The 21845-nt window shown below is 42.9% G+C and overlaps 1 protein-coding gene across 17 annotated transcripts in view; it reads left to right on the forward strand.

The window, feature by feature from the left end:
- The window catches only part of huwe1 (HECT, UBA and WWE domain containing E3 ubiquitin protein ligase 1), a 31810-nt gene that overhangs the window by 594 nt on the left and 9371 nt on the right, over nt 1–21845 (forward strand). For 5 of the 17 annotated variants that reach the window (XM_057041064.1, XM_057041048.1, XM_057041056.1 and 2 more), the window contains exons 2-61: nt 777–842; nt 3502–3545; nt 3714–3777; nt 4109–4207; nt 4605–4811; nt 4910–5062; nt 5154–5216; nt 5310–5387; nt 5482–5532; nt 5612–5780; nt 5861–5961; nt 6356–6506; nt 6586–6713; nt 6810–6950; nt 7081–7186; nt 7314–7409; nt 7488–7589; nt 7710–7790; nt 7878–7984; nt 8244–8421; nt 8639–8730; nt 8818–9038; nt 9167–9224; nt 9305–9481; nt 9644–9889; nt 10114–10247; nt 10340–10452; nt 10542–10721; nt 10798–11014; nt 11260–11382; nt 11489–11726; nt 11860–12192; nt 12838–12894; nt 13153–13275; nt 13363–13458; nt 13602–13871; nt 13998–14150; nt 14247–14374; nt 14460–14541; nt 14933–15109; nt 15214–15765; nt 15867–16062; nt 16157–16324; nt 16408–16556; nt 16627–16714; nt 16861–16965; nt 17729–17952; nt 18084–18295; nt 18415–18597; nt 18772–18944; nt 19032–19171; nt 19302–19377; nt 19576–19674; nt 20017–20144; nt 20229–20388; nt 20526–20754; nt 20829–21007; nt 21105–21194; nt 21340–21500; nt 21597–21639. In XM_057041064.1, coding sequence (XP_056897044.1) covers nt 3733–3777; nt 4109–4207; nt 4605–4811; nt 4910–5062; nt 5154–5216; nt 5310–5387; nt 5482–5532; nt 5612–5780; nt 5861–5961; nt 6356–6506; nt 6586–6713; nt 6810–6950; nt 7081–7186; nt 7314–7409; nt 7488–7589; nt 7710–7790; nt 7878–7984; nt 8244–8421; nt 8639–8730; nt 8818–9038; nt 9167–9224; nt 9305–9481; nt 9644–9889; nt 10114–10247; nt 10340–10452; nt 10542–10721; nt 10798–11014; nt 11260–11382; nt 11489–11726; nt 11860–12192; nt 12838–12894; nt 13153–13275; nt 13363–13458; nt 13602–13871; nt 13998–14150; nt 14247–14374; nt 14460–14541; nt 14933–15109; nt 15214–15765; nt 15867–16062; nt 16157–16324; nt 16408–16556; nt 16627–16714; nt 16861–16965; nt 17729–17952; nt 18084–18295; nt 18415–18597; nt 18772–18944; nt 19032–19171; nt 19302–19377; nt 19576–19674; nt 20017–20144; nt 20229–20388; nt 20526–20754; nt 20829–21007; nt 21105–21194; nt 21340–21500; nt 21597–21639 — 8629 coding nt within the window. In that variant the 5' untranslated portion in view covers nt 777–842; nt 3502–3545; nt 3714–3732. Of the gene's footprint in view, nt 1–776; nt 843–2082; nt 2371–2994; nt 3015–3501; nt 3546–3713; nt 3778–4108; nt 4208–4604; nt 4812–4909; nt 5063–5153; nt 5217–5309; nt 5388–5481; nt 5533–5611; nt 5781–5860; nt 5962–6355; nt 6507–6585; nt 6714–6809; nt 6951–7080; nt 7187–7313; nt 7410–7487; nt 7590–7709; nt 7791–7877; nt 7985–8243; nt 8422–8638; nt 8731–8817; nt 9039–9166; nt 9225–9304; nt 9482–9643; nt 9890–10113; nt 10248–10339; nt 10453–10541; nt 10722–10797; nt 11015–11259; nt 11383–11488; nt 11727–11859; nt 12193–12837; nt 12895–13152; nt 13276–13362; nt 13459–13601; nt 13872–13997; nt 14151–14246; nt 14375–14459; nt 14542–14932; nt 15110–15213; nt 15766–15866; nt 16063–16156; nt 16325–16407; nt 16557–16626; nt 16715–16860; nt 16966–17728; nt 17953–18083; nt 18296–18414; nt 18598–18771; nt 18945–19031; nt 19172–19301; nt 19378–19575; nt 19675–20016; nt 20145–20228; nt 20389–20525; nt 20755–20828; nt 21008–21104; nt 21195–21339; nt 21501–21596; nt 21640–21845 lie in introns of those variants that run through there. The other 12 variants (XM_057041054.1, XM_057041053.1, XM_057041052.1 and 9 more) reach the window with 12 other exon arrangements.

Raw genomic sequence — 21845 nt, forward strand, 5'->3', positions numbered from 1 at the left:
GTGTACGGGAAACTAACCAGGTTGCGCCCAACTAAGCTATTTTGGGGTGATGCGTCAATGCTTCTTAATGAAATGTACGAAAGCCGTGCGGATCACGGTCCACCGAGACCGTCGGAGTGGGTCTGGACCCGCCCGGACCCGCCTGGCCCCGCACGGCCCCGCTGCGGTGATGGCACCAAAGAGCGATGATGAACAAAACATCTTAGAGGCCCTGACCTTTGATCTTGCTCGAGCTCTGTCTCACTGCAACCTTCGGATTTCTGCCCCCCTCCATCATCACTGGGAATAAAACCAAGACCCCTGGGTTCTGTTACTCACACCCTATTCACGATTGGGATGCATGTAATAAACTATTCTGGTGACACCTTTTTCACTGCAAGCTTTTTTGTAAAGCAGACAAAACCGCTGGTATTCTTACGATCTCCCTGATGGACCAGTACCATGTTGTTCTTCTCTATGTTGTATTTACTCTTTATATTCAATGCAGAGAACTGGTTATTTTCGGGCATTCTTGGAAACATAAGTGGCAGAATGAATATTCCTGCCTTATCTTTGCACCCATTCTGAATAATGTTTGAGTTGAGCATCAGACTTTTCTCCCTCTTGGAACAGATTTATATTTTAAATAATTTACTTCGATGATATTTATAATTGAAGAAATATGCATATTCAGAAGTGTTTGATTTGGGTGCTTTTTTCCATTTGTGAACCTTGTTTTATGCTCCATAAACTTTGTGTTTGTCTCATTCTATTTTATCTGCTTGATATATTTCCAGATAGTTCAAGAAACCTGCAAAGCCAAGGAATACAATGTTGGAGATATTCAACCATAATTGTTTCTGGTAGGTATCGTTAACCTATTTGATGCACCGTAGAAATAATTTAAAAGAAATGGAATAACCCTGTACAGTCCTTAAAGCGCACATTTAATTGCAATGACCCTCACTGGCAGAACCTTATGCCACTGGGCCAGCTTGAAATAGAAATATTAACACTTGGCTAGCAGTTGTATTCCTGTATGTTCTGGTCAATTGCAGAAGACACTCCAAGGTTGACGTCTGTTAGAGTCACAGCAGCAATGCTTCAGGCTGTTCAGACAGAATCTAAATTAGACCGTCCTGCACGCTTCACTCGCGCTATGTGGATTAACGCTTTGGAACTCATTTTTTTGCAAATTGTTTGAAGTGTTGTGGCACCCAAATCTCCAACGTGAAGCGTGAAAAATAGATGAATCAAACAAGCACGTGTCTTATGTGTGCTGTCGCCACAACCTCCTGCTGACAGATGCCACCAAACCGTAGAGATTTTAGCTATTTCAACTTTCAGAAACAGCAGCGTTGACGCTGTCGAATCCAGAAATCCAGGCGGTCTCCCAGCAACCCTCTCGGCCCTCTTCTATCAATCCCAGTCGGCCTTTCGTTGCACATCTTTCATATCTTCCCCCATTTTGGCGCGCTAGTCTGGCTTCCTCCCACAGTCCAAAGACATGCTTCTGGTACTTGGTATAAACTAGCCACGAGTGTGTCTGTCTGTGTGTGTGTGTGTGTCTGTGTGTGTGTGTGATTGTCTCTTTATTCTGCACCATATGTCAGTTGCCCACTGTGTAGCTCCGTTTGCCAAATCGATGCTGACAATCCCTTGTGACCCACTGTAGATAACTGATTAATAAACTGACTTTTTATGTTGTGCAAGAAAAAAGCTTTTAGTTTGATGTGAACATGCACATTTTTAAATAGATGTATGAAACATGAAATTAAGAATATGGACCCTCCATATGCTACTTTTTCCCCTTGAATCATTCCTATAGAACTAGATTTCTAATGTATATACAGGTGTTTGAATTATACACATAAACATTGAGGAAAACATGACTGAAAATGATCTGCTAACAATTGCGCAAAAAAAAGAAAAAAAAGAATGAGAAATCCGACAAGTTGCGTGCATAAACCATCATTAAAACTTTAAACCCCGTTGTCATTTTCGACATTCCCCATCTGGATGTGTTGTCTTTTCTAAAGGAGGGCCGTGCAGCGGTGCCTTACATTCGTGCACATTCACTACTTATTCACTTTTTGCTCGCTGCCCAGAGTCATGATGCCTGTGCTAACAGCTAGTGTCTGTGCCTTATGAAGGCAAATGCGATTGCTCTGCAAAGGAAAATAGCTAACGGCTGAAGGTATTTCACCTGGCGTGTCGAAGGTTTTCGGGGTATTTTCCCTGAAAGGAAACGAAAAGAAAAAATTGCGGTGTCACGTTAGACCCATCTGACAATGATTCAGCGACTTAATATGCGTTTCTGCTGGCTTCCCAACTACTAGCGGCTAGCTTGCTAGCTAGCGCGTGGTACGATAGTGAAGTCGAAGGATCGGGGTAAGAGCCGCACCGAGACGTGGTTGGGGGGGCGTTTGACACACTGCCGTTTTGCCGTTACCCGTTACCGAGTTGTGGTTAAAGTCTCGCCAGTTCAAAATCGAGGGTTTGTGTGGTTGTAATGAGTGCGGAGTATTTCGCGGCCTACTCAGCCTCGACCTAAAGTAGTCCAGAGTCAGGTCAGGACAGCATGGTAAATTTATGAAATGGGGATTGCCTGTTGTGACACAAACCGGTGGATATGGCTAATCCAAAGTCTTCCCGTCTTGAGATATTCTGTGGTGGTTATATGTCAACCTTTTTTGTGATTCAGTTGACTTTCTTAAAGTGGTGTGGAGCCCAAATGCCAAGTATTCTAGGTGTCCAGAGAAAACCTCGGTCGCTACCGTACCGGTAGCTCACTTTTAGCTGGGTGAACTCCGTAGCAAACGTTGCCGGCCAGTGGATTTGGTACATCGGGTCTGCTAGTGTTTGTGGGTTTTATATCTCGTGTAACTAGCCAGTCATGAAATACGTACATCACGTTTGTGGTTGTGAGTGCAGTCCAGCGTCCGTACAGTGACTTGGTAACATTGGGTAAATAATACTAAGCCGTTAGCAACGGCGACGTTAGCTCCTTGGCTAAGGAGCTACAACTTCAACCTGTAAGCGCTCACTTGCTCAAGTTGATTATGAGAGATTCTCAAGACAATAGCCCGCTTCGATGAAGTGAAGCTTTAAAATGAAGTATAATGACTGATAGATACACGTCGCAGGCCGTTAAATATTCTCTAACAATTTAATTGGTGTCGTATGTTGCTAGCTAGGACCTAGCAAATGTTCTGCTTTGTGATGATCGGTTCAAGATTGATAACCAAAGTAACTTAATCCTGGTCAATAACGTTGTCCAGCCCTCCTAGTAGATGTGATGTTTGTACTTACTGTTTAATAAACTCCATACAATCTTGTGCAGTTACAGATTTTTCAGATCTAGGACACATCTATAACATGATTGTGAAACTGTTTTGTATTGAACAGTTTTAATGCTGTCATCTGTTATCTATACAGTTTTAATGTTGTCATCTGTTATCTATACAGTTTTAATGTTGTCATCTGTTATCTATACAGTTTTAATGTTGTTATTTATTGCAGGTGACTTGAATTGAACATGCTATTGAGTGGACATCAAATTTTGTGTAAGTATTTTTCAGTCAGAAAGAAGTCTGTGGTTTTGTTCAGTATCTTTTACCCTGTAGATCCTAAGCAATTTTAAACATACATTTAAACAATATTTTGTGTCTCACAGTTTCATTTGACTAATATGACACAAGGTTTCAGTTCATCACCTGTTTATTTCTTAACAGGAGCAGTTAAAGAATCACAATGAAAGTTGACAGAAGCAAGTTAAAGAAAACTCCTACAGAAGCTGTGAGTATGTTTATTGTGATATTTTTAATAGAAGTTCCTGATTTTGGTCTGATTTCATTTCCACCCTGTTTTCTTAACCTCTGGTTAACATCAAACCGAATCGGGTTACGTCCTTTCATTTCATAAGCTCACGTGTTCACATTTATATGGGCTTAGTCCAGACATTGTTGTGTAAAATCTTTACATATTACACAGGTCATATCTGAAAGACAGCTTGGTTATAATCTACTTTCATAGGAATTAGTTGCAAAAGCAATCGACAATCTTAACTACAGGAGCCTGACTGAGAATGAACCATTAACAATTTCTCATGTTCTTTGTGAACCAACAGCCGGCTGACTGTAGGATTCTCATAGAGAAGCTCAAGTCCTGCAGTGATGACCAACTGCTGGTTGAACTGCAGCATATTAAGACCTGGAATATTGGCAAGGTAAGGCTCGAAGAACAAGCTAGTAACCGTTTTGTTTTCCAACCCGTGATACTAGAGGAGCCTCTACTCACCAGGACAGCTGCAGAATATGTGAATTCACCTCTTAGCTTGTTGAGCTTCAGTCATTTATCTCACGGTAAACTTTACCACCTGGACTCGGCTCTGCTGGCTAGAAACCAAGTCTTTTAAGTGGTTTTGTGCTGCCAGATATTAGATTATAGGTGGGGTTTTGCAGGTTGGTCCAGATTGTGCATTTGGAAGTGTTTGATGTGCAGGATGGGTCATTAATGATGTGATTGTTGGCATCAAAATGTCCCCTGCATGTCCGTAGATGTTATGAATATATGAGCGTTTGGGAAATGACATTTGAGAGCTTAACGGTTTGTTTCTCTAACAGTGTGAGCTTTACCACTGGGTGGATCTCCTGGACCGTTTCGATGGCATTCTGTGTGACGCAGGCCAGACGGTGGAAAATATGTCATGGCTGCTGGTGTGTGACCATCCTGATAATGGGCAGCTCAAAGCTTTGCTGTTGGCAGTGCTCAACTTCACCGCCCTGCTCATTGAATATAGTTTCTCCAGGCATCTGTACAGTTCCATAGAGGTAGGTTTAAAAGATCACCATTTACCATTGCACAGCTATTCATGAACAGCAATAATTCATTAACAACTTTGTTTTCCACTTATTCTTCCTCCCTCCAGCATTTAACCACCCTGTTAGCATCCTGTGACATGCAGGTGGTCCTCTCTGTGCTAAACCTGCTCTATGTGTTCAGCAAGCGCTCCAATTACATCACGAGACTGGGCTCAGACAAACGCACGCCCCTCCTGGCCCGTCTGCAACACCTGGCCGAGGTTCACCCAAAGCTTTGTTTACCTGTTGTAATGTTCTCAGGCGTTCTGTTGTTCACGAGTGGAGCACTTATTGAAGGTTTGTGTTGTGTAGAGCTGGGGAGGGAAGGAGAACGGCTTTGGTCTGGCCGAGTGCTGCAGGGACCTGCCCATGACTGTAAGACCTCCCGCGTACCGCCGCTCCACTCACTTGGAATTGCTGAATGAACGTGTTCCTCAAGGATTTTTACCGGCTGTTTTTGTGCAACAGAAATACCCTCCGAGTGCCACAACGCTGCACTTTGAGTTTTACGCAGAACCAGGTCCTGAGGTCAAGTTGGAGAGAAAGGTGAAGAGCAGGACCCCCTGTGATTAAAACAGTTTGGGAATATTGTGTTGATTTTATGTGTTGATTTTATGTTCTCTCTGAACTCCCTCTCCAGCAGACCAGCAGTAACACGCTACACTATATTCACATCGAGCAGCTCGACAAGGTACAGCCTCGCTCACGCTGTCCTGATATTGTAGGTGAATAATTTGGGGGGGTCTGAGTTGATGCCGTGTGTGGTTCAGATTTCAGAGAGCCCCTCGGAGATCATGGAGTCTCTCACAGTGATGTACAACATCCCTAAAGACAAGCAAACGCTGCTGTTCACACACATCCGACTGGCCCATGGTTTCTCAAATCACAAGAAGAGGTTACAGGCTGTTCAGGCCCGACTGCACGCAATCTCCATCCTGGGTGAGTTGAAGCGTTTCCTCAGCAGCACGGTGGAAGTCTTTTCTCCCGGTTTAACCACTGACACATCTGATTCTCTGCAGTGTATTCAAATGCACTCCAAGAGTCTGCCAACAGTATTTTGTATAACGGGCTGATAGAGGAGCTGGTGGACGTATTACAGATCACAGACAAACAGCTTGTGGTGAGCAAATACTTTCATATTTTAGCAAAAAAACGTAATGACTCAACACGTCAACGTTACGGTAGCTTCACTCGTAAGAGTAGGATCAACTCTTACGTCTGAGAAACGCTGCCTGGCGGCTACCTGGTGGTGGAGCACTGTGACAGGAAGTGTAACAATATCTGTGTTGAGCGCTGTAAACCTGATGATGTTCAGTTTGCATTTTCTCTTTGATCCTGCTGTTTGCCTGTTTAAGGGTAACAGGAGCATGAGATGGTGATTGGCAGTCAGACAATTTTGCATTTAGGACTTTGCATGAAAGAAGGAGAGATGCAGGTGTCATTTTTAAGGTTAAACTGGATCAGGTCATCAAGTCGCAGTAAAAATCAGAAGCGTGTTTGCTGTCTAATTTCAGGACATAAAAGCAGCATCTTTGCGCACTTTAACTTCCATCGTTCACCTGGAAAGGACCCCCAAACTCTCGAACATCATTGATTGCACGGGTACTGCTTCGTACCACGGCTTTTTGCCCGTGTTGGTGCGCAACTGCATCCAAGCAATGATTGGTGAGAATCAGGCAGAAACATTCAGCCGTGGAGCTCGGTGTGATGTGTGGAAATGGCAAATGCTCTCTTTCTTTCCAAGATCCGCTGATGGAACCATACCCGCACCAGTTTGCCACGGCGCTCTTTTCATTCCTCTATCACTTGGCCAGCTATGATGCTGGTGGAGAGGCTCTTGTTTCCTGTGGCATGATGGAAGCCCTTCTAAAGGTGCAAGATCTAACTTTTAGCCCATTTTCAGGGTTGAATTGTTAAACTTCATACATTGAATGCAGTGCTAACTTTTAAGATGATCTTCTGTTGTAGGTGATTAAGTTCTTGGGTGATGAACAAGATCAGATAACGTTTGTGACACGAGCGGTACGGGTGGTGGACCTCATTACCAACCTTGACATGGCTGCCTTCCAGTCCCACAGCGGCCTTTCCATTTTCATCTGCAGGCTAGAGGTCAGTGAGACACTTTTTCGCTGTCAGTTCGTGGTAAAGCTAACAGTTGTGTTTAGCTAACAGTTACTGAAATTGCTGCCACATGTGCTTCTGGTGGTCTTTGACTTTTTAACTCTGTTTCTATTTGTAGCATGAGGTTGACCTGTCAAGGAAAGAGTGCCCCTTTGTCATCAAGCCAAAGATTCAAAGGCCTAATGCAGCTGTGGAATCTGAGGATATGGACACAGACATGGAGGGTAAGTCTGGGTTGTGGCATCATCAGTGTCATTTATGATCTAAAATTTAAAGCTGTAACTTTGAGATGCAGTTCCCAAATTCTCCTGTTGAGAAGAATCGGTGCATCAACCTTGTGTATTCTGGTAGTGTCAGAAGTGGCGATGGAAAGCAGCCCCGGGCCATCCACATCATCGGGATGCAGATCAGAGTCCGATCACCGGCCGTCTAACACGCCTCGTGCTGGTACGTGCTGCAGCTGTATTCATTTAGCTCGTCCGGTTACTCGTATTATCGTCATCTCTGTGATCTCTGGCTCCATAGGTATGCAGTGTATCCCTCAGAGGGCAGCTCTGTTGAAGTCAATGCTAAATTTCCTAAAGAAAGCCATCCAGGATCCTGCATTCTCTGATGGTATCCGACATGGTGAGTCGCTCCTCACTGTTAACCCACTTCCAGTCATGCGCCTGCCACAATCTTAGTAGTTTTCAAGATGCAGGTATTTAATAAAACGTATTCACAATATATTGTTTATTTCCTCTCCAGTAATGGATGGTTCATTGCCTACCTCACTCAAGCACATCATTAGCAATGCAGAATATTATGGCCCCTCGCTGTTCCTACTGGGTGAGTCCAGCACAAAACAAACCATTGAAGCATTCATCTTATTGATTTTCCCATTTTAACGGACCTTTTCCTCTCTGTCTTCCACAGCGACAGAGGTGGTGACGGTGTTTGTGTTCCAGGAGCCGTCACTGCTCTCCTCCCTGCAAGATAATGGTCTCACGGATGTCATGCTGCATGCTCTGCTCATCAAAGATGTGAGTCGGCAATTCACAAAGCAAATCCTTCACAGTTTGGTTTGTAGTTGCACTTGTCAATTTTTTTTAATTGGCTGAATAACTTGTATTATACATATTTAGTCAATATTAAAATCCATTAAAAAAAAAAAAAAAAAAAAAAGCCCAGATAAGAATCAGTCTATTAGTAATATTCACTGCTATCGTCGTTTATGAGTGGAGGCACCAGTTTTGTTCATTGGCGCTGCACTTTCCAATCAACTCTGTTTTTCTTTTTTAGGTTCCTGCTACTCGGGAAGTTTTGGGTTCTCTCCCCAATGTGTTCAGTGCGCTGTGCCTCAATGCCCGAGGCTTGCATTCATTTGTTCAGTGCCAGCCTTTTGAGCGTCTCTTCAAAGTGCTTTTGTCACCTGACTACTTACCTGCTATGCGGCGGCGGCGGAGCTCAGATCCATTAGGTGAGTTTGAGACACAGTTTGAGCCTTAGTCAGTGGAACTGGGACAGGATTTGTTGTTCCTCAGAGAGCTGTCCTGACTTAAATTAAGCAGTCGTAAATGGGGATGTTACAGCACATTGTGGTTTGGAATGTTTTTAATGGAAATGTAGTCAATAAATGTTGTTTCTCATTTCCTTATAATAACTAGTTATTCATCTCTTGCTAACGATGTCTCTAGGTGACACTGCGTCTAATTTGGGTAGTGCTGTAGACGAGCTGATGAGGCATCAGCCCACTTTGAAGACAGATGCTACGACTGCCATTATAAAGGTACGTGCTCTTCCTCGACGTGCAGTTGTTCACATAGGGGGTATGTCCAGCATTGGCTGAGAAGTGAAAGGTTTATTGGTCTTCCAGCTTCTGGAAGAGATTTGTAACCTGGGTCGAGCCCCTGAGTACATCTGCCAGAAACCATCTATCCAGAAAGCAGATGGCACTGTGGTGGTACCTCCAGCACGCTCAAGCCATGCTGCTGAAGAGGCGTCAAGTGAGGATGAAGAGGAAGAGGAGGCTCTTCACACATTCAGCCAACAACAAGGGGAAGCAGAGAGCACCAGACAGTCAGTGCCGCTTGAACTGTATGATGCATTCATGTGATGAGTTCATAACAACAGTATAGAATATCTTTTTTTAATTTTATTTACATTTTCATTTGAATGAATACATGTTTGTTATTTGTTTTTTGACCTTTTTTGCTTTTCTGCAGAGTGGTTGGCACTGAGGAGAGGATACCCATTCCACTAATGGATTACATTCTAAATGTGGTAAGACTCGTTTGCGTGTTTACAGTTGATAGTTGAGCATAGTATAAAAATAGATTCACCTTTTATATTGTTTTATTTAGATGAAATTTGTGGAGTCCATCTTGAGCAACAACACAACCGATGACCATTGTCAAGAGTTTGTCAACCAGAAGGGCCTGTTACCACTGGTTTCCATTCTGGGACTGCCTAATTTACCGATAGACTTCCCCACATCTGCTGCCTGTCAAGCAGTAGCAGGTGTCTGCAAGTCCATACTGGTGAGTATGTTAACTGAACTAGGGGAATGCACCAAAGACACACTGAAATATAAATATCACGATTTCTGATCGTGTTAAAAACTTTGATTGTACAGTCACCAGATCCGTAGAAAAGATGTCCAGCATTGATAAAATGTTGCTCCTCTAAAACCTTTTCCTCAGACTCTCTCACATGAGCCCAAGGTACTGCAGGAGGGCCTCTGTCAGCTGGATAGTATCCTGACTTCTCTGGAGCCACTTCATCGACCGATTGAGGTGCCTGGTGGATCTGTGCTGCTCAGAGAACTAGCTAATGCTGGCCACGTCACAGATGCTACTTTATCAGCCCGTGCAACACCACTTCTCCACGCCCTTACTGCAGCACATGCCTACATCCTCATGTTTGTGCATACATGCAGAGTAGGACAGGTAAAAACTGCCACTCATTTGATAACAAAAGCTGGTTACGGATAATCTTATTAGATTAAAATAATTTTTCATTTGTAATTATTGTCATCAGTAAATGTTTCATGACTGTAAATAAAGTAGTGTAGACCTATGCAGGACAAGACTGGTGCTAATCCAAAAATGATTACAGGCAGGCTTTCGGCTAGACATTTGTCTGAATGCCTGTTGTTTTTTTGTCTCAATAGAGTGAGATTAGAGCCATCTCAGTCAATCAGTGGGGATCTCAGTTGGGCTTGAGTGTTCTCGGCAAGCTCAGCCAGCTGTACTGCTCTCTGGTGTGGGAGAGCACAGTGCTTCTGTCCTTGTGCACACCTAATAGGTTTGTTTTTGATTTGTTTTGTTTTTTAATCTCCCATTTAACACACTTTGTGATCGTGTCATTCTAAAACAATGCTCGAATTTTTCAAAAAGTTTGCCTCCAGGCTGCGAGTTTGGCCAGGCAGACATGCAGAAATTAGTGCCCAAGGAAGAGAAGCCATCAGGCAGCACTGCTGCACCCACAGTCTTTGGTGCAAAGAAAACTGGTAAATATAGATATTTAACTTAATTGAAAGCCTCCATAAACCATTTCATCAACACTATTCCACTTTCCTTTTTACCTATTTTTGTGCAGAGTCTGAGCCAGCACCTGTGGATTCACCAGCTACTGGCCTGTTGGAGGGAATGGGTCTGGATGGGGACAGTTTGGCTCCCATGGAGACTGATGAACCCTCTGCATCTGATGCTAAGTCCAAATCTAAACTTAGCCCAGCAATGGCCACACGTATTAAACAAATAAAGCCCCTACTCTCAGGTGAGATTTGCTTCTCAATTTGTTGGAATTACTTCTTGAAAGTTCTTGAATGACGCAAATTTTCATGCAACTCCAGCTTCATCTCGCTTGGGTCGAGCTCTAGCCGAGCTATTTGGCCTGCTGGTGAAACTGTGTGTGGGCTCCCCAGTGCGTCAGCGCCGCTCCCACCATGCTACAAGCACTGGCACTACCCCTACACCTGCTGCCAGGGCTACTGCATCTGCACTGACGAAGCTTCTGACCAAGGGTCTAAGTTGGCAGCCCCCACCTTACACGCCCACTCCGAGGTTTAGGTAAAAATTAGCTTGAGCATATACTGCCAATGTCTAGTGAGCTGCTTCTGGTGGCCAGTACCATATACTATTTTCAGTAATGTCTTATACATTACATAGCTGCTGGTTTGTGAATTACTAGTTCTCATTGACCCAAATCAGTTTGGCTGATAATTTCATTGACAAAATGAACAACTGAATATTATTTTGTGATCATTGTGTTAACTGAACCGAGAAAACAAATGATACACTTCTCAATGTGGCAGGTTGACATTCTTCATTTGCTCGGTGGGCTTCACATCTCCGATGCTTTTTGATGAGAGGAAGTACCCCTATCATCTCATGCTTCAAAAGTTTTTTTGCTCCGGTGGTCATGATGCCTTATTTGAGTAAGTGGCTCGTTATTGTAATGATTTTCAGAGAATATCAGTCCTCTTAATTCAGAATATAATAAATTTCATCTTAATCAGGAGTTTTGTTTGCACATTTGTTCAGGACATTTAACTGGGCCCTGTCAATGGGAGGAAAGGTGCCAGTTTCTGAGGGACTTGAGCATACTGATCTTCCAGACGGAACAGGGGAGTTTCTTGATGCTTGGTTAATGTTGGTGGAAAAGATGGTGAACCCAAGCACTGTGCTTGATTCACCCCACTCACTCCCAGCTAAAATGCCTGGGGTCACACCTACCATACCCCAATTCAGCGCTCTTAGGTTCCTCATAGTCACCCAGAAGGTAAGTGTATTTCTGCCCTGCTGCTATTTGTTCAAATAGAAATAAGCCATTCAGCCCTGTTTCCCTTCTGAGATAAAAAGTTGAATTTTAACTGTAGATTTGATTTTGCATTCATGTTTTCATCATTGTTCAGGCTGCATTTAGCTGCATCAGGAGTTTGTGGAATAGGAAACCACTGAAAGTGTATGGAGGCAGAATGGCTGAATCCATGTTGGCCATTCTTTGTCACATCCTGCGAGGGGAGCCCGTTATTCAGGAACGCTTGTCTAAAGAAAGAGAAGGCACAGTGCGAACAGATGACGAGGTGGCCTCCTCTGGTTCTTTGGGACCCACTGTGGCACCTGGAGCATCCACAAGTGGAGAGGCACCAACACAGACTGGATCAACACCCGGGGGATTAGCTGATGAGGCAACTAATTCTACCCCACGTCGGGAGCCCCAAGTTAACCAGGCTCAGCTTACACAGGTAACACAGGTAACACGGAACGTTATGAGAGACATCTTGGATTTCACAATTTTGTATAATTTTACTACATATAAAAATGTTCAAAAAGTCTTTGCTCCAAGCCCTCCACGCCGCATTGGATGACATTTTTTCAACAGAACATCTATCTATTGGGATTTGTCATTCCTTCTAGCTCCTGCAGCATGTGTTGTACTTCCCCCTGCTTCCACACACATTACTGTTATTTATATCTGTAACATTGATATTATGCTTCCCTCAACACCAAATAATGTAGCATTAATACAAAGACACAGATATAAGACAATGTTGTTGGCAAAATAGGGCATTAAATCAAAATTATAACTCAGTGTTTAAGGGTGGGGGGGAAAAAATGTAAAAATTATTTTCTAACCTCTCTGCCTTTCAGCGATTTATCCAATACAACAGTTAAGCTAAGCGGCTCTCCCATTGCAGTCCTTAAAGATGGTAGCAACAGCTCAACAGCTGGGTTGTTTTATCATTTTTATAAAGTTGTGAAGGGCAGGGCAACTACAGGTTGTGTAATTTGGTGGCCTTATTAGGAAAAAAAACAGGTGGAATGTTAAGCTATCTTCCTTTTTCTAAATTTGCATGCACTGAACCCTGGGCCACTGTGTTTTATAACAGGGAAGATGCAGAGGGAGAGAGAGGCCCACACAGTTCCACCAGGATCAACTTCAGCAGGTATAAGAGTCATCAGGGAAAGGAATTAATAAGGAAATTAAAGAATAGGGAGAGTAAACATAGAGAGGCTGTAGTGAGGACTGAAAAGTAAAAGGAATCTGGACACAATTACTCGGTCTTTTTAGGGCACGTGTGCACGAAACTGGAAAAAAAAACACACATCGGTCATTTGAGTGGTCAAACTGGTTTCCCCCATCCCACACAATATTTCTTTAATCTTTTTTTAAAAAAAAACATTTTTGCTTTGTAACATTTCAGCTGATGGATATGGGTTTCTCAAGAGAACATGCCTCAGAAGCTCTACTAAACACCAGCACCATGGAGCAGGCCACAGAGTACCTTCTTACGCATCCACCGCCTCTTCTCGTTGGAGCAGTAAGAGTAAGAATCGATGCATAAAACGTACATTCATTCCTTAATTTACCTGTCAGTATTGGGTAATTTACATGTTTCTCCTTTCCTGTGAAGGATCTAACCATGTCTGAAGAGGACCAGATGATGCGGGCCATTGCCATGTCGCTTGGGCAGGAGGTCAGCATGGAGCAGCGTTCGGATTCTCCTGAGGTGTGGAAAAGTTACTGCTGAAATTGGAAGTGAAATACAGCATATTAAAAACTGTGTTTTAGACAGCCATTTTAAAATTTAACAGCTGCATGTAGCAATGTTTAGCAAAGCATCATTTTAACACATTTTCATCATTGTCTCAGGAAGCAGCACGTCGGCGTGAGGAAGAAGACAGGAGAGCCAGGGAACGGGCAGAGGAGGAGGAGGCCCGCTGCTTGGAGCGATTCATGGAGGCCGAGCCTCTGGACCCCAAGGAACTTCATGCTTTTACTGACTCCATGCTGCCGGGCTGCTTCCATCTTCTGGATGAGCTCCCTGATACTGTCTACCGACTCTGTGATCTGCTAATGACTGCTATCAAGAGGAACGGACCAGAGTACAGAGATCTCATCCTTGGACAGGTTGTTCACCAGGTGAGTGGATAATCAATTACAGTCGTCTATCCATTTATGGGACATATGTCGCGTTTGTCTTAATTCTGTTCATGGACAGGAGAATACATCTAAATTAATTTTTGCATCTGATTGTGATTTGTGTAGGTGTGGGAGGCAGCAGATGTGCTGATTAAGGCAGCTGAACCTCTGACAACCAGTGACACAAAGACGGTGTCAGAGTGGACCAGACAGATGGCAACACTGCCCCAGGCCTCGAAGCTGGCAACACGAATTCTTTTGCTTACGTTGCTTTTTGAGGTTAGAGCAAAAAATAATAATATGCTCGCTCTTTCTCTCTAACACTGTCTCTTTGTTTAATACATTCCAATAAGTAATTGTTTTTTGGTCTGAAAGGAACTCAAGCTGCTGGGTGCCAGAGTGGTGGAAAAGAGTGGAATTCTTGATTTGCTGATTAAGCTGCTGGAGGTTGTACAACCCTGTCTGCAAGCTGCTAAAGAACAAAAAGACATCCAGACTCCAAAGTGAGTTTTATTAAGCTCTTTATCATTTGGTTTTGGGTTAAGAGAGTGTTTATGCAGTGTCGTCATGGTTTTTACACCTTTGCAGATGGATCACACCAGTTCTGTTGATCATTGATTTCTATGAGAAAATGGCAGTCTCTTCAAAGCGCAGAGAACAAATGAACAAGGTAATGGCCGATCTTCTTAATGGCAGAATTACAACAATAAACTGACTTTCAGGGGTGGATACAGTATATGGATTAATATATGAGACATCTTACATCTTCACAGTGGCATCTCTGCTTTGCCCTGAATTCTTTTTATGAAAAGTTGATATGCACTCAATAAAATATAAATGCAACACTTATGTTTAAAGATGTAATTACCTTTTCTATGTATGCAAGAGACCTCGAATATTGTTCACAAATGCGTCTAATGCCAGGATCAGACTACACAAATTTAGCCTGATTTTGACCCGACAGACACGTTGCAGAAAAGGTTCACTGTCATGTCATTTGTTGTGTGCCTACTTTACCACGGGTCATAATGTTGTGCTCTTTCCCCCTCCCTTATCTGCAGTATCTTCAGCACAATGGGAATAATTGGAGATGGTTTGATGACCGCTCAGGCCGTTGGTGCAGTTACAGCGCTTCAAACAACAGTACCATTGACTCTGCATGGAGAGCAGGGGAGAGCAGCGTCCGCTTCACAGCTGGACGCCGCAGATATACCGTGCAGTTTAACACTATGGTCCAGGTATGCTCAGACATCTTCTATTAAATTCTATCAAAGAAAATGTATGATAAGTAGTGTTTGTTAGAATTTTGGAATTGATTGATTGCCACTAATCTATTGAATAGGTAAATGAAGAGACTGGCAACAGGAGGCCAGTAATGTTGACTGTACAGAGAATGCCTCGTCTGCCAAAGCCTGCCAAGACGGGGAGTATAACTGACTCGGAGAGAGAAGAAGTAGAGAGAAACAAAGCCGCGGAGACACACACCGATTTGGAGTCAATTGTAACATTGGAAATAAATACGTCAAAGGACGATTCAAACCAGTTGAAGGAAGCCATCTCTGTCCCTTCATCTTCTCTGGACTCTGACTACTCCCAAGGCTCTGACATCGTTGTGCAAGGCCTGACTGAGGATATGACCACCGTTCTCATTCGTGCCTGTGTCAGCATGATAAGTGTTCCTGTCGACCCAGACACCCTCCATGCTACTTTGCGCCTCTGTTTGCGTCTGACGCGCAATCACCGCTATGCTATGATGTTTGCCGAGTTGAAGAGCACACGTATGATTCTGGGGCTAACTCAGAGCTCTGGCTTCAACGGCTTTACCCCACTTGTTACTCTGCTCTTCAGACATATCATAGAAGATCCTGCTACACTGCGGCACACCATGGAGAAGGTAAGCCTCTTCAGAATATGTTTCAAATGTTACTTATATGATTTGTTTCAGTAGAAATAATTGCATTTTCCTATCATGAACACATTGTTTTGTTACCATAGGTGGTGAGGTCAGCAGTGAGTAGCGGCGCAGGTAGCACTACATCAGGGGTGGTGTCGGGCAGTCTTGGTTCCAGAGAAATCAATTATATCCTCCGTGTATTGGGTCCTGCTGCCTGTCGTAATCCTGAATGCTTTGTTGAAACTGCAAGCAGTTGTGTCCGCATTGCTCTGCCTGCACCTCGTGGAGCTGGCACAGGTGAGGGGATCCAAAGTTGTAGACAGTGTTTTGTTTTTGTGTTTTTTTCATTTTTTAGATATTAATGCTGAATTATAAACTCATTTTTCTCCAGCCTCTGATGATGAGTTTGAGAACCTCCGAATCAAGGGACCTAATGCCGTGCAACTGGTGAAGACCACCCCACTAAAACTATCCACTTTACCACCTATACCTGAAACTATCAAGGATGTCATCTATGACATGCTTAATGCTTTGGCTGCCTACCACGCACCAGATGAACGTAAGCTGTTAATCAAGCGCGAACCCATAGACAAAGAATGCGTTGTTTGATCTGTACTAAGTGTATGCTTGACTGTGGTATAGCTGAGCGCACGGAAGAACGTGCAGCTGTGGTGCCTGGTGGTCAAGACCTGTGTCAGATACTGCAAGATGTGGGTGATGATGTCTATCAGCAATACAGACTCACCCGCCAGGCCAGTGACTTTGACTCCCAGTCTGCTTTCCATATCAACGTGAGTCTCAGGTTTTCCAGCATCTAGCAAAAAATTACACGTGCGATTTTACCTTTAACCTTAAAAATAGAGGCCTGTCTCTTCCTCTCAGACTCAAGTGTTTGCTGCTGATGGAGCTGTTCCCGAGTCCTCCCAGTCTGGAACACCACAGGGTGAGGGTGAGTCTAAACCCTGCTTCTTGAAGTCCAACAATATCTGTTCAATGTGACTTTGTGCTTTTTGTTGTAAAGCACTGCATAGAATGGGAAAGGTCTCTGTCAAAAGTTTAGGAGAGAAAACACTACACATCTTGTGTTGTCCAAAGGTGGTTTGCAGTCACGTGATTCCAATGGCACGTTAAATTCAGATGGGGCAGGAAATGGAGAACAGGAATTGGAAATGACCGAAAACGAGTATTCAGGACCTGCAGGTAGCAGCTTTTATCTAATTGTAGGAAAACATTGAATAGGTCACCATACACACAAAAGTGTTTTGTTTCCTACATCTTGTCTGAACAAGGACCCTCATTTTAGAACCACTGACTGTGATTGCTAATGTAGCTAGCATTGGTTAAAAAAAAAGATGCATGTAACCACTGAGCTTTGAAACACACAAACTCCAGAATGATATTGCAGTTGGCTACATTTCATTAATATAACTTAAAGTTGGTCTTTATTTTTGATTTTGTAAGCTATGGTAGTATTTTCATTACTGTAGCCTCAATTTGATCATTTGGTACAGGACATGATATGGGCATTTTCCTTCTTCTGCCTTCCATCTGCAGTCCTGACGTCACCTGCAAACCACCTATAGCTTAGATTTAACTCAAAGAACGCTTGCTAAGAACCACGAACAATCTTTGTTTACCACAACTGTCCACAGTTGTTAAAGAGCTTTACTTTTTACATTTATTTCCACAGTAAACCTATTATTTTCTGGCAGTGTTTCCAGATCTTTAAAAGATTAATCTTTCTGTTAGTGGAATAGCTTCATTCATTTCAGTTCACCTTAACATTATTTTTATTTATGTTATTGACATCAAATAATATTGTCCTAAATGTTTGTGGATTAACAAAATAATCAAAAAGTAGTTTTTCTTCTCTTCTTCTTTTAATCATTATTTTCATTGTGTACTGTATAAGTGCCTGGGAAAGAATCCTATAATCCAATTGCTATTATTTTAAATCTTCCAGCTTCCACACCAGAAGAGATGCGTGAGGAAAAGAAAGAACAGGAAGGAGAAAAGAGTACAAGCTCAGAGGAGAGCAAAGCAGCCAAGGTAAAGGCAAGCAAGCCTTTGATGCCTACTTCCACCATTTTGAGACTGCTGGCTGAACTGGTACGCTCTTATATGGGCATTGCTACACTGATCGCCTCCTACAGCTACACGGCTGGACAGTCCGAGCTTATTAAGGAGGTGAGTAATTCTACCTGTTGTTTTTGCCTTTCGCATCAGATGATTGATAAACACGTGTCCACGCGCATGTAATTTTTAATTTATTATTTTTTGAATAATGCTAACACCATTTTGACCTTGGATTTTGGAAGGACTGCAGTGTTCTAGCTTTTGTGCTCGACCACCTGCTGCCCCACACCCAGAATTCTGAGGACAAAGATACCCCAGCTTTGGCACGTCTGTTTCTTGCAAGCCTGGCAGCTGCCGGAACTGGCACTGATGCACAGGTGGCTCTGGTGAATGAGGTGAAGGCTGCCTTAAGTCGAGCGCTAGCAATGCCGGAAGGTGCTGAAAAACATGCCAGGTAATTGATGCAAAAATGTCTAATTGTGAGCAAGGTAGTGATAAATTATCACATTGTTAACGAACCCACCGGCTCTCCTTTATCCTAAAAAAATACATTGTCTGTTTCTTATTTTCCAGACTTCAGGCAGTTATGTGTATCATCAGCACCATCATGGAATCCTGTCCATCCACATCCAGTTTCTATAGTACAGCAGCTGCCAAGACTCAACACAATGGCATGAACAATATCATAAGGCTCTTTCTCAAGAAAGGACTGGTTAATGACCTGGCACGTGTGCCTCACAGCTTGGATTTGTCCAGGTATATTTTAATACATTTTTTTCAGTTGATTTACCACTTTACATAAGAGCAGATGACATTACAAAAATTGTCTTGCTGACAAGGAAGACAATACAAATACAAGGAAGTTAGTATTGCGTATATGTTTATGCCATACAAAATCAGTGTCTAACTCCACATTTTACTTTGCTTTAGTCCCAACATGGCCAACACTGTTAATGCTGCCCTGAAACCTTTGGAAACACTATCACGCATTGTTAACCAGCCCAGTAGTCTGTTTGGAAGCAAAGGAAGCTCCAGCAAAAACAAAGCAGAACATGACACAGTGGGCGCTGCCAGGGATACCAACAGTAACACTCAGGATCAAGGTACCAGTGCCTGTTAGATATGCTTCAAGAATTCAGGTCCTGGGATTCCAGTTGTTTTATTGTTGAGTGTGTATCGACTTTTTTAAGGGGAGTCGGGTGAGGCAGAGCCTGTGGAGGGCAACCACAGGGTGCAGGGAACAGACAATGACCTCATGGATGGCGAGACAGAGGGAGACACAGTGGTCATTGCTGGCCAGCCAGAGGTTCTCAGCACGCAAGCTATGCAGGTGATCATCGTTGTACATGAAATATGATTTTACTACATCATACGCTTTTAGTTGTTTGAAGAAAGTATCAAAAATAAATCTAGTTTTAATTCAATTTTTTTTAACATTTGTGTTTTTTTGTGTTTAATAGGTTGAGAATGAGTTGGTGGATCTAATTGATGAGCTGCTGGAGAGAGATGCTGGAACTGTCAATAGCACAATTATAGGTAAGTTAATTTGGGAAAAGATGTTGATTAGCTTTAATTGTGCAACATCGATATATATATGTCCTCACATACAAACTTGTGTGTGTTCTCTTCAACCACAAACTAAATCTGCATTTGCACATATACAGTAGAGACCTGAAGGACTCAAATGATTGCGAACTGATTTTAACGGATGCTGACCTTGTGTGCTGTAAATAGTGGGACGAAGTGGTGAAGTCGAATCACAAGAAGATGTATTGATGGATGAGGCGCCCTCCAACATTAGCCAGGCATCGACTCTTCAGGCCAATCGAGAAGGTATTTTTATCAGTTTTATTTCAATTGGGGGGAAAAAGAACTTTTGACATTTAGACTTTTAATGCCAGCTTGCCACTAGATGTCGCTGTTAATGTTATGAGTGAAGTCGCAAATGTTTAATATGTCAACAAATGGAATAAAACACAATCAAGAGTTCATCCAAGCTGGAGTGGCAGTTTTAATGACAATGCCAATTTTGTGTGTTTTTAAACTACCTAATTGCAGCATGATGTTAGTTTAAGTTGCTGAGGTGCAAATGGCCAAATTTTGTGTTAACTACATTCCTCGTGCTTTGTTTAAAAATTCTTGTAACAATAGCAGTTTTTTTTGCTCACGTGTTAGATTCTATGAACATCCTGGAACCAGAAGATGAGGAGCACACACAAGAGGAAGATTCTAGTGGCAGCAATGATGATGAGGATAGTCAGGATGAAGAGGAAGAGGAGGAAGAAGAGGAAGAGGAAGATCAGGTATGAGTTAATAAAATGGCATGATGTTCTGTCTTCATTTTTGATTACTTATACTTTTCACTCATTTCCCTCATCATAATCAAGGATGATGAAGAAGGGGATGAGGATGATGACGATGAAGGATCAGAGATGGAATTGGATGAGGATTTCCCTGAGATTAATGCTGCACCACATATTCGCTTTGAAAGGTTTGACAGGGATGATGACCTCATCATAGAATTTGACAACATGTTTTCCAACAACGGTAAGCAAAGTTTATGATAACTGACCTTTTGCAAGTTCATTTCAATTTTAAGAAGATTCAATTATGATTAAATTGTGACTAAGCTCATCTCTAATGCCGGCCTTCTCTTTTTTTCTTCATCTCTGCTGCCAAAAAAGCTGACATCCCACCCTCACCAGGAAACATCCCCACTTCCCACCCTCTTATGGTGCGTCATGTTGACCACGGTTCACTAACTCTAGGTGTAGCAGGTACTAGTACCCGTCTAGCACAGGGTATGGGTCGCAGCCAGCGAACTCTTCGCCAACTCACCGCCAACAGTGGACACACCATTCATGTCCACTACCCTGGCAACCGTCAGCCCAACCCTCCACTCATCTTGCAACGGTAGAAGTTTCATTTTAAAATGGCTTTGCTGTTGATGTTTTGGTTTACTCATTTAATCCATCAATGATTTTTAGATTATTGGGCCCCAGTGCTGCAGCAGACATTTTACAGCTGTCGAACTCCTTGCCTCTACAATCTCGTGGCCGTGCTCGTCTTTTGGTTGGAAACGAAGATGTTCATATCATTGCTCGTTCGGATGACGAGTTGTTGGATGACTTTTTCCATGAACAGAGCAGCACTGGGGGACAAGCAGGTGAGAGCTTTTTATCAGTTTTCTTTTTAAAATTTTGTTATGCCATGATCTTGTGGTTTAGTATTGACTTAAAATCTGAACATTGCTCTGTTATCAGGCACTCTTTCTAGTATCCCTACTGCTTTAACGAGATGGACGGATGAGTGTAAGGTTCTGGATGCTGAAAGTATGCACGACTGTGTAACGGGTATGTTTGTCCTTGAAACATTCACTGATTCATTCACCCGTTAGATCCCTGCTCACATTGGATGTGTGATAAGAAACTGTTGCACATAAGAGAGGAGCAGCATAGCTGCAGTTTATGTTACTAAGACAAGTCCGCCTCTTTTTAGTGGTGAAGGTACCTATCCTGCAGCATCTTGAAAGTCTAAGAGATGAAGAACTGGAAGAGCGTAGAGAGAAGAGAAGGAGGCAGCTGGCCGAGGAGGAGGAATCAAAGCAGAATGAGAGGAGGGCGTCTGGAGCAGAACAGACCAGGGAACAGAGCCTGCAGGTGAATTATTAGTGGATTTTGTTTTAGTAAAACACTTTTCAGTGGTAATTTGAGGAAATTGTATTTAAAATATAATTTAAATCTTATTGTTCACAGGGATCAGGTTTGGGGACAATTAATGGTTCAGACAACACTGCAGGTACTGTATCGATGTGGATTTTTTTCTTTTCTGACTTTGTGTCTAACATTCTTCCGTGAAGGTCACCCAGATACCAGCAACCAGCAGAGCTTGCTGTGGGATGAGGTAGTAGTTTGTATAGTTTTAGGATCACACCAGATCTGGGAGATAACTATACAGTCTACTGTCTTTCCCATGGCAATGCCATACCAGCTCAACATCGAATG

This window comes from Takifugu flavidus, chromosome 8, assembly GCF_003711565.1.
Source record: "Takifugu flavidus isolate HTHZ2018 chromosome 8, ASM371156v2, whole genome shotgun sequence".
In the NCBI taxonomy this organism is placed as follows: Eukaryota; Metazoa; Chordata; class Actinopteri; order Tetraodontiformes; family Tetraodontidae; genus Takifugu; species Takifugu flavidus.